The 12,129-nt window shown below is 38.8% G+C and overlaps 1 protein-coding gene across 2 annotated transcripts in view; it reads right to left on the bottom strand.

Annotated features, from left to right (window-relative positions):
• Positions 1-418: 418 nt before the first annotated feature.
• The window catches only part of LOC136423767 (exostosin-1-like), a 52,505-nt gene continuing 40,794 nt past the window's right edge, over positions 419-12,129 (bottom strand). The window contains exons 2-8 of one of the 2 annotated variants that reach the window (XM_066412051.1): positions 8,136-8,337; positions 7,516-7,635; positions 6,425-6,676; positions 5,250-5,345; positions 3,952-4,041; positions 3,062-3,222; positions 419-2,086 (exon numbers count right to left, since the gene is read on the bottom strand). In XM_066412051.1, coding sequence (XP_066268148.1) covers positions 1,729-2,086; positions 3,062-3,222; positions 3,952-4,041; positions 5,250-5,345; positions 6,425-6,676; positions 7,516-7,635; positions 8,136-8,337 — 1,279 coding nt within the window. In that variant the 3' untranslated portion in view covers positions 419-1,728. Of the gene's footprint in view, positions 2,087-3,061; positions 3,223-3,951; positions 4,042-5,237; positions 5,346-6,424; positions 6,677-7,515; positions 7,636-8,135; positions 8,338-12,129 lie in introns of both variants that reach the window. The other variant, XM_066412052.1, reaches the window with a different exon arrangement.

Consider the following 12,129-nt stretch of genomic DNA (forward strand, 5'->3'; position numbering starts at 1 on the left):
GTTGAAAATACAACTGTCCAGATGCCTTACAGTTATAGTTGTTAAAGCTGTAATTGTTAGATCACTTCGGTCGAACTCGGAAAAAAAGGAGACTAACCAAGATTTTTTCAGGACTGCAATCGGAAACAAAACATATTTTTCCTTGGCGCAAGTATTGTCCAACACACTAAACAGTTAACCCTGGGAGTTGTCTGATAAATTTTGAATATTCAATTAGTCACATAATACACATGCAAATTTAAACAACCGTATGGTGGATGCAACTTTGTGTACAAATGCATTATTGAAATTAAAAACTGTATTGTTGTAAAACTTGCTCATACCTGGGAAAAGGGGGACTTAGATGCTATTTGTTTATCAATAAAATCTAAATTTGTTCAATCATATCTACCTAACCATATCTTAACCACAACAGTCATAGAGAATTCATTCCTCCTCTTCTTCATGATTTTCAAATCAAACAAATTCTCCAGAAAACAGTGCATGATCACAAAGCGCTTCAACCTGTCCTAAAAAATACCTTCTTCTATGTCATGAGTGCTACACAAAGCCTTACTATTATCTTACAGCTTAGTTTCAACATCATCAATTTATAAAGGCAAGACATTTAAACAGCTTCCTTATCATAGACATCTTATCTTTAACTTTCATTTAAGTACACAGCCATCTAGAAAAGACTGAATTAGAAAAGTTAAGAAAATAGCATGTTCTTTGTCAAAATTTCTCTACTTACACACGACTGCTTAGCAGCCGTTACAACCCACATCAGGTCATCTACACAACACTGGGGTGACATCAGCACTTCTCGTGTGGGTGTGATGTCATCAGTCTGGGTACACAAATGTCATGGCAAAGGTCAAGCTGCATGGCTTGACTCTGGGGCTGACCCTAGCACCGCCATCCCTGGTTTTGCACAACGCCTCAGATCTACAACTACGCAAGTCTGCCATCAAGACTTCCCGCACAAAACCTACAACTTCTGTTTAAAAATGTAGCTGCACGCAATCCAACCCTGTGACTCGGGTAAGCTACATGCCACAATTCCTTCTTCCGTCGTGCTGTTGTCATACTGTTGCAGGACGTTTTTCTGTAGGCCTGAGAGTTACGGGGGACACTTGCAAGTCTGTCAGCCAATCGCACACTCTTTCTTACAGCTATCAGAAAACGATGTTCCCAACTGAAAAATTTGCCATCCGCCCGTATCTCTGGAGCCTACAGTCCAGTCTAAATAAACCTGTAGGCTTACGTGCTTTTAGAGTTGAATCATCGGTCAGAAAACTTTGTGCTTCTTCTCTTGGCAGAGTGAAAGGGGAGGCCTGATTGTCAAGTACACGTCGACCATGGCTATAGAATGAATTTTTACAACAAAGGTGCCATATGGGGTATTACAGGTACAGGCGAGGGTGTGAAAGGGGTTTAAAAGAACCATATTTTTTTACCTCGTTTTTGTGGTAACTGGTGGTGATGTTTTGTTTTGGGAAACTACCGGTAACAGAAATTCAGGCGATACTACTTTGACCAGAAATAAAACTTGCATAGAACTTTTTTTTTCTTTTTATCTGACTCAAAGTTGCAACAAACAGCTATTTCTTCATTTGGGAAAGATACGTCTATACAGCAAAATTTGTACAATTCTATTAACATTATCAAATGGGGAATAACTGTATCCCCCTTCACACCCTCTGGAGGCTAGGCTAGGGGGTGGGGGAAGGGGTGGCCCAGCTACTGCTATACCAGCTCCAGCTGTCTGTATCTTTTCCTTAGGTTTGACACGGGGTCTTTGAACAGAAGAGGGTCCAGTCTCATTTGCGACCTCTTGAGCGGCATGTAGCCGAACAGATCCACAAAACCGTTCATGCACGTTTGGCGCTGCGAGAAATGGTTGGGGTCGGCCCAGCGCGACGACTTGCTGTTCCCCTGCAGCATAGTCTCTTTGTACTGCTTCTTCTGCGTGACCTTGATCGGCGGGAGTTTGGTGACGTGCGAGACCAGGAAGTTCATCAGGATGTCCTCACAGTTGTCGCCCTCGTCCACCAATCGTCTGGCCTCCTCAGGCAACCAATGGGTGTACAGGAAGTTGTAGTATCTGGGAAAGTAGCAGCACATTTGTTCAAGCACATTCAGGGGAATGTTGCAGTTGGACAATTCCAAAGATCAGAAAAACTTTGAAAAAATATTTAGTGGAGTAAGAATGAATCTGACAAAGACTAGGACTAAGCCATTTTTACCAACTGCTGATAAACATAGAATACAACACGGGGTATTCGGTGTTTTTTTTACTGATGCCATTCTTTACAATTTGATACTGAAATGAAATATAAGTCCAATAGAAGCTCTTACTTTATGAAATCATTTCTTTTTTTTTTATAATGACAATCGGAACGATCATTCACATGATAATTTAGAAATAGCACTTATAGTTAGGTAAATTTAGTTTGTTTCATGTTCCACATTGCCCCCGAAAATAATTGCTTTCCTGCAGTACTGACTACATCAGCTAGAGGGAGCTGGTGAACTACAGACCCAGTACCATCTTTTGGACACTAACTTATAATCATCAGATTTGTTACAACAGCTCTCATAATCATGCTGGGTACTAGTACCCTATGACCGTGACACTTAAATTAAATGGTGAAAGAGATCTCAGTAACAAATGTAGCATTCAGTCGTCCTTGTCTGTCCAAAAGCAAAATAAACAAGCTGCTAGGGGGCCCAAACCTACACCACTTTTTTATTACATCACAAGCTACATGTACAGTATCTGCCACCCAAAAATCAAGACCACAACACGTCCAGGTCAAAAGATACAAAAATGGAAGTTCTGTTGTAGTACCAAGGTCACATGCCAGAGGGCCCAAAATCGACCTTGAATTTTGGCTTCAAAATAACCGTCAACATAGCAAATATCATCGTAATCCATCAGGAGGTTCTTGAGTTATGCTGCTTACAGTAATCCGGAAACACACACAGACACACCCAAAACTATGTCTCCATTTTTCATGGAGATAATAAAATAATAAAATATTTATTTATAATAAAATAAAAAGAGCAAAATAATTACCTATGGTAAAAGGCAGCCCCAGTTAGCACCATGGAGTAGTCGTTGGTCCATTTGGACGTGTACCCCCAGCGCGACTTGGCCTCGTCCCAGTAGTGGCTCCGCGCAGGGTACCCCACAACTCTGTCTGGGAAACTTTCCCACACCGCGAAGGCGAAATCAACCTACGGGAGAGAAACACACACAATCAGCTCAGCTTACATAACGCCATCTACGGCCTATATTTAAGCATTTTGCAGCTACTTTGTACGATTTACAGTATGGTCAAAACCCTTTTTTTAAAAAGGAAACAGACAATAACAGAACTTCAGGCGATAATGCTCTGACCAGAAATAAAACTGGCATAGAACTTATTTTCTTTTTATCTGACTCAAAGTTGCAACAAACAGCTATGGGAGAGAATCAACTTACGGGAGAGAATCACACACAATTAGCTCTGGTCATATAACGGCATCTATGGCCTTTATTTGAGCATTTTGCAGCTACTTTGTACGAGTTACAGTATTGTCGAAAACTTTTCTTGGGGGAAAGCGGACGAAAATTGATGCACGCTTGTCATCCATATAATCAAATCAACATGGCCTAATCTACAAAAGAGTGAGAGTTTGATGTTTCTACAAGAGAAAAAAGTGACATGATGTTAGCTCGGTTCAGTGGGTGAAACGCCCAGGCCAAAGTAAAATGGAAAGAAAAATGATCTCGATTCAGTTTAGCTCACTGAAAAGCTAATCTTCCACTGGTCGTGACAGAGAAGGAAGGAGACTATGTACAGTATTTACAGGCCAATAGTACAAGGGATATTCCCCTAGCTCTTTTTGACAAGCACAGCGAACAGTGCACCACGACTTAACGTCCTAAGGACTGCGACCCTTTCCAAAGTGCAGTTTTCCCACCTCATCAGTGTTGAGAATGGTGTCTTCATCTAGACTTAGAACCGCGTCTGTCTGGATGATGTCGTAAGGAAAGAAACGGCTGCTCATTTGCTGCGAGAAACAACAACGAAAAAGAAATGTTGATGAAAGTTACACATTGATTGACAAAACTCAACTGTCATATTCGTTACAGTTTGTTGACAATCTTGGATGCTATTTTATAGCAATGTTATGGAAATTTATCAGTCAAAGAGTTCAATTACATGCATTAAGATTTTAACAGATTACATGTGTACATACATGTACATATTTAAATTTGCTTCAGAAAAAAGAAAACATGCATTACAGCATGATCACATACATTGAGGGCTGTTGGACGATTTTGATGTCGTAGAATTTTGCAGTATGCTGTGACAAAACCAACTGCCAAGATCCAAAACAGTCTTTCATGTAACATCGAACAGCACAATTTTGTACGACACAGTCACGGCTATACGAAGAGTGCCCTCAGTTTGCGACCGTACCTCAAATGTGACCGTGTTAGAGAAATTGTTACAAGTTGTTGGACAGGACTTGTGCACAGCTGATACGGAAATAATGGTTACTCATGAATGTTTCTCATTGAGGACCGCAGGTTCCTTTGTCAAACAGCGAAAGTACAGGTCCGGACCCGTAACTAAACCTCTGTACCTGTACCTCAGTACCTGAAGTAAGATTTAAGTACACATCTCAAGTATACATTGTAAACCATACATTAAAGGCATGCAGAGCATTTTATGAGGCTTGAAAACTGGAAATATTCTAGTTGCTGTAATCTTCATGAAATTGACATTTAATGCCACTGTTTACCACATTTGCGCGCTAATTTCATATCAAAAGTGCTCAAAAGCGTCACAAAAGTCAAAACGTAGAAATGCAAAATTAAAACATAAAAATGCAAATATTTGACGGACATGCAGTCATGCTCTCATTGGTCAAACCGCTAATTGTGATGAACAGTCAGGATCAATCTATTGGGGCTTAGATTTTCTATCAATTCTCACCACACAACGACATCGTATCTTTGCTCCTTTAATGTCGATATGTAATGCTATAGTGTTATTGAAACTTACTATGTGTAGGAATGACTAGAAATTCAAGTTTTTCTAATTCGAGTTTCAAGCCTCATAAAATGCTCTGGGTGCCTTTAAAGACTCTTTGCAAAGAAAATGTTGTTCTTTTTTTAACTGTGCACAAACCCTGCCCTTCTGTTAGTTGCTAAGCTGGAGAAATGGGCTGAATCAGCCGCAGAGCGAACGGGTCAATACCTTTCCGCTCACCTTGCTCTGCCCCTTCACTACCATGATGGGAATCCCCGTCGGAGGCCACCTATTTTTTGCAGGCAAAGGCTTATCACTATTCCATAGAACTACAATCTGGAACAACAGAGAACAGAAGTGGTCAATATAATTTGAAAGAAACAAATATTGTTTCATAAAAGAATTATTTCAAAACAGACTGGAGCAATATTTCATCAAAAAAGTATAAAAGAGACTGACGTTCCATTCAACAACAACAACAAAATGTTAACAGAATAAACTTCTATAAGACAAATTGTTACTGTTAACTGAATATGCATGTCTAGGAAAAAAGTTTCTGTGTTGATGCTAATACATAAAAATGTAAGCAATTCACCTATAGCTGGCTATTGCTAAATCTACATATTAATAGTTAAAAAGGCCGCAGCATGTAAAACATTGATTTTGAAAAACTATGGAGATGGTAAACATGAAAAGAAAATACTGAAAATGGGAAAATATTTCATGTGAGCATACTAGATGTAGAAGTGACACTAATGCTGTAGCCTTGAGTGTAGTTGTCAACTTGGTAAGTGATACAAGACTACTGTACTGCACTTGTGTGTGTTTTGAATAAAGGAATAAAAGACTTGTCGGCCATGATATCATGTTTTGTCTCCTCAAAATTTATTTCTTGTTACATCATTTATGAGTCTATTTTGGAAATTGAGGCATTTTGTTCTTTTGATTCAAATCTTGTTTTTCCCACTTTCTTGCATTAAATTTGTAGTCTTCAAAATCAGAGGATGTTATCCAAAAAATTCACTTGCTTTGGCATAATAACTGGTTCAGGGATTATCTTTCATTGATTAACGTACTATAAGATTTTGTCGGTATGGCGGCCTTGAAAAGGTGACATTGACAAGGAACTCATGTTTTATCATACCGTCCACTGTGGTGGAAAAGCGTAATAAATACTGTAAATGCAGAAATGTTACCGGGGATTAAATTTCGCAGTAGGAAGAAAATGGAGAGTTTGCGGTTGTTTTAAGTTCGCGTTTGAAACAATAGTAGTGCTACAGTCACACAATGGAAACGCTTTTCGCAGTGATTTAGGTTTGCGGTAAAGAGTTCACCACGAAAACCGTGTACATAAAACCATCGCAAACATTTCTGCATTTACAGTACAAAGATGAATAAATAACAAGAAGACTAACCTGAGCAGCATGTTTAGACATGGCCACAGCCTTTATTAATTTATAAATGGGCGCTGACTGAGAGACGACGGGTGACGTGGCCAGTATGACCGCGGTGAAACCCTGCGGCGGGGGCAGACCCAGGGGGGAACGGAAGAAAGGAAAGTCCGCCAAGTTCTCGGAATATTCTGGAAGCACAGCGAGCGCGCCCGGCGGCCGGTTCCAGACAAAGGCACTTCGTGATTGGTGGGACATTATTCTATCTCTAAGTATCTGAAACAACGGAAAGAAATTAGGATTAAAATTCATGGAAGAGACAAACAATGTCAAATTACAACATTTCCTAATAATCTTTTTAAATATTATTATTCAATAAACATACAATTCTATACCAAATAGACACTCTTCTGATAGTATTAACATAGAATCTTATGCAAAATATACACCCCTTGATGTTATTGAACATTGAACGGTCGAACCATTGAAAAAAAAAATCCTGATTCTAGCCCTTCAGTCCTGCCACAAGGTACATGTATCTAAAATAATGACCCATTGATAAATATAAATATATGTACTGGTTTAGAACCTGTCATGGCAGATAGAAAAGAGTTCAGTAGTGTACAGGTTTGAATTTTTTTTGTACACACTCAACAAGAACATAAAGATGTTACAGTACTTTGTATAATTGTTTTATCTATATTCTATTTTAATTATTATGTAAGTAGACTCCAGGTAAAATAGTGTTTCTTAATGTGATACTAAGGCCACACCAATCTAATTTCTTGGTTCACGTTTTTTTGTTTGTTTTTTATCTTAGCACAAGGACATCATCATAACAGAAGGCTGGGGTGAAAACTTGCACCTGACCATGTTCACTCCCTAAAACTGTGTGCACCAAAGTACAAACTTTCCTGTGAGATCCTGCTTTCATGTTGAATTTCCAATCTAGCATTTTTTTTTAAAATTCCAAGAAATGAAATTGGTGCGGCCTACTGAAGATCTTAATAAAACAAACAAACAAACAAACAAACAAATAAAGAAACAAACAGTACTTTGTAGATACATGACGTATGTAACATTTCATATTAATCATTGCAAGGTTGATTTCTTACCTCTAATGTAGTAAGAACTATTCTTTCCACTGAGGAAAAATACGTTTCCCAGAGGAACTGTGTCTGCTGCCTCAGGGCGAGGATTTTCTCCGGCGGGATCGCTCTCAGAATGGAAGGAAGCTACGACAGAAAAATAACAACAACAAAAATTCAGTGTTTTCCAAGCTAAATTGTAAATAAATGTACAGTTTTCTCACCAGGGCATTTGAGGGTAGGGGGATTTTCTGTTGTTTTGAAGCAAAAGTAAAAATATTTTGCCCAAGCACACACAAACATACATGCACGTATCCTACAAGTTACAAGAGTAAGACTCTTGCGACTCCAACAGCAGGTTTATTTACGTCTTCTTTAAAGAGGAAAAACTAAAATATTTCATTTTTTTTCACAATTCTAGTTGAACCAATAATGTAGCCTTGTAAACAATTAGATTATCATATCCAAGAAGAAAAAAGAGAGGTGGCAGGTATAGGTGTGATCAAATTTGACCCCTAGGTTCTCAAAATTGTGCTCTTAATCTGTATAAACCTAAGTCCAAAACAAAGCTGTTTTAAAACTATTTTCTAATCCCCAAAACGAAAAAGATACAGTACAAATGTCACAAACAAAGAGAAGGAACATACTTGAAATAGCAGCCTTTCGTCAGCCGTAATAGTGGCGCGGTCCCACTCAATCACCTCCGAAAACGGGAGCTCCCATCCATTTGCTTCGATAACGGGAATGCACGCTGCCTGCAGCGCTTCCAGAAAGCGGAAAGATCCGAGCCTACGCCCGCGTGGCACGAGACAGAACGTAGAATTGTGCAGGAGAGTGTTGTAGTCATACCTGTATGAGGGAAACACAAACAGATGTCAATAACATGTTGGGAAGTTGAAATTGAGTTTTTTTTTCAAAGGTTCCCAATAAAAGTAACGGAAAAGGTGGTCCCATGATTTTTGTAAGGCTGTAGGGGCAACAATGTTTAGGCCCGTTCACACTTGTGCATATATTCAAGGAGGTTTTTACCGCAAACTTTACGTAAGCCCGAAGATGTTAATACACAACCCATATTTGTCATAAGGACTTGAATATATCAATAGACTATATAACCGTTATATAGTCTATTGATATATTCAAGTCCTTATGACAAATATGGGTTGTGTATTAACATCTTCGGGCTTACGTAAAGTTTGCGGGAAAGAGGTTGTTTTAAACGTTGACCCACCATTGTGCAGCCTAGCTACTGAACACACACATAACAATTTTTCGGCCAAGAACGTTACCTAATACAAAAAAATGTCGATACGCAACTCATACAAACTTGAATATATGCACAGGTGTGAACCTGCCTTTACATATCAATATTTTTCGGTTAAATACTGGTATGTTGGATTTCATATCTTGCTCAATGTCACCGACGAAAGGTAGTGGATGCTACCTGAAACATCTGACCGTTAAAAAACTATCCAGTTGCTTGAGTAACTTTTACATGTACCTTGCTTTCTTATTACCTGGATGTCTAACCTTCATCGAAATAGGGCAACAAAGAGTTTTAACTTCTGAACGGAAAAAAAATTGTTCAAAGTAGCGTTATTATGAAGGTAATTCAAAGGTGTTACACATTGGCGCAGTTTTAAAATCAAGTAAGAAAACAGTTCCAAACGTTCTCAAGACATCTGGTCCCCACATTTTCCCCACTCAAATACCAGGTTTAGATATTTACATGACCCTTAGTCCTGCCAACTTGACTTCTGACCTCTAGTTTAGGTACTGTGGATCTTGAAACATTTGCTGTGGTTTTATTTCTGTAGTTTTCGAACCAACCTTTCAACCTCGAAATCATAACAGCAAGAATATGCAGGAGAAAACAAAATTTTCTGAGAAAGAAATTCTCAAATACTGTTTAAAAAATGTGCCAAATGTGTTATCGAGGTTATGTCTTATAAGGTGAAAAGAGGTGTATCTGTCCAAGCTTTTTCAAATTCCCAAGTTCCACTCTATAAATTCAAGTAAAAATATTGAAAATGGTGGAAAAGTATTCGTATATATTCAACATTTGAACTCAGTTATTTGTAGCCTTATTTGCTGTTATAATGCATTGACTTCATTGACAATCCAAACCTGCAGTACACATGTGGGGTGCTAGAAGGCGCTGTTTCACCTTGCAGCTCCCCTGCTACAGGTACATGTACAGTGAACAGGCCATGTTCGGACATGACCAGACGTCTAGACATGTCTTAACTACAGAGTCAACAAAAACTGGTCCGACCAGAAATGCGGCGACTGACAATGTGATAAAACACACATATGTACCAAATTTTAGCTTCAGCGCATTATCCTATGTGTATGTCAAAAATTTAAAAAATTAAAAACTTTAAAAATACCAAAACATCATTCTACTATTACATGACAAATATCAATTTCGATATTAGCAAGTATTTGGTTATTTCTAGTTTTAGGATGATTAGATATACTGTAAACTAGTGATTTATGGCATTTCTTTCTCCCTTGTTTACTTATGCAAATAAATTCGTCATTATGTGTTTCTGCTCCATTTCTACTCATTGCATGCAAGATATTCATGGCTGTAGATAGTTCAGACTATCAATGGACTTAATATGGCTATTAAAGTTGGATATTTTCATATCATAACCAACCCAGTCTTTTAGTAGCATAATGCTAAAAAACAATTGACCGCCTTTAGGCGTAACACACCAGTTTTTGCACATTATCAAATAAAACCCCCACAAAACCAGACTGTAAGGTTTGGTCCACTCACACCATGATGGACCTCTTGTCTTTATCAATACATCTACATGTGAGACTGTGGTGGGTTCTTTACTTTAACATTTTTGAGGTGTGGCTCTCCTAAAACACACGGAACCACTAGATTTACATCCCATCTGAGAGAACGTCCCTAACTGAAGCTAGGTTCCCATTTTCACCTAAGTCCAATGGGTGAACAACATAGGGGCTTTCTACGTATTCAAACCCGGAACCATTAGATTCTTAGTCTGTTACAACCTTGCCTCTTGAAGACTTGAAGAACAAGTCGTGACCTTGACTTGTCCAGACAGGCGGATATATACACCTAACCGTCACCCCTCTCCGTCAGGGGAACACAATAGGCTACGTCAAAGCCATTGTTTAAAATAATTACCGAGATCCTACCTGAACAAAGGACGCAACATAGTGGGGGACTGAAAACACTTAGGGTCAGACCACGATGGGTCAAAAGTAGGGGAGGGCAGGTTGTCATATTCTGCACTGTTTAAAACATAAAGTTCAGAAAAAAAGACACAAGAAAAGAAGCTGTCTAACTGGAAAAAAAGAGAATGTTTATGACAATAGGTAGAGTTCATTTATTGTAAACAAAAAAGCTCAAACTACTAAAGTATATCATTCTTTGATATGATAATACTTCAAGATCATCTCTAACTTCATGTTCACCTATACCACTTAAAACCTGTATCTATTAATATAAACTGTTAATTCTACTTTCAAATATGATGAAGCTCTTGTTTCACCTAGTATGTGGATATGAGAAAAAAATCTTCAATGTGGTGGAGTTTTACATATTGGTTTATAAGAGCTTTGATACTCAAATGCCGTTAAAAGTAGCAATCTTGTAATTCAAATGCATGTAGATTCTTGTAAAACATTCGACAAGAAGCGAAGAACTTCAACAACTAGGCATGGTCACGTGTGGAAATGCCGCTCCAACCCGATACCCGTGAGACTACCACAATTTACGTAGGTCCTTTCTACTTCAAGTGTCGTCCACGCAAAGTTTGACCGGACTTTCCGACGCTCGAGGGGCGCTGCGAAGAATGGTATTGCTGCCTCCGCACGGAGAAATCCCGGAGAGTGTATGGCACTAGTGGGGGCAGGCATGCGCGTCTTTTGTGTGCAGTCTGGTCAAACCATGGGAAACATTCGCAATCAATACAGCTTGGCAACACAATGGGCACAAGTACACTCCACTTCCTACACCCTAGAGAACAACCTGTCCACCCCTATACTGACATGGTATGGTCCACAGCATTGGGCACCTCAAGCACAACCCGGGCTATTACAAACTGAATTTGGGGGGTGTTTTATGAAATGTTCCGGCGGTACGAGAATGGGACATTTCTAAGATTACCTGGGTACACCTGTAGACATTGTAGAAGTGTTCTTAAGGACACAGGTGAGGGGATGGTGTGACAACACTGACCTTGTCTTAACAAAGAGCATTTAGGTTGCGAAGCCGCATTGCACTACCACTAGCTACTTGAAAAAGCATCATGCTTCACTAAATGAGGATGCCTTGAAACGAAAGTCCTGCCATGACTTTGCCTAAAATAAATACAGTATTACGGTATGCATGAAGTAAATAGATAAATATCTTTGTTAATCAAATTTCAATAGACCGATCCCTCCGTCAAAACATAGAAATGCAAAATAAAAACATAAAAAATGCAATAAATTTCAAGCTATCTCATTGGATATACCGCTAATTGCTATGCTATCATTGGTTGAACACACTTAACCTCAATAAAAACATTAAAAAACGCAATAAATTTCAAGCTATTTCATTGGTTAAACTGCTAATTGCTATGCTATCATTGGATGAACACACTTAACCTCAATTGAGGA

The sequence above is a fragment of the Branchiostoma lanceolatum genome, chromosome 18 (assembly GCF_035083965.1).
Source record: "Branchiostoma lanceolatum isolate klBraLanc5 chromosome 18, klBraLanc5.hap2, whole genome shotgun sequence".
NCBI lineage: Eukaryota > Metazoa > Chordata > Leptocardii > Amphioxiformes > Branchiostomatidae > Branchiostoma > Branchiostoma lanceolatum.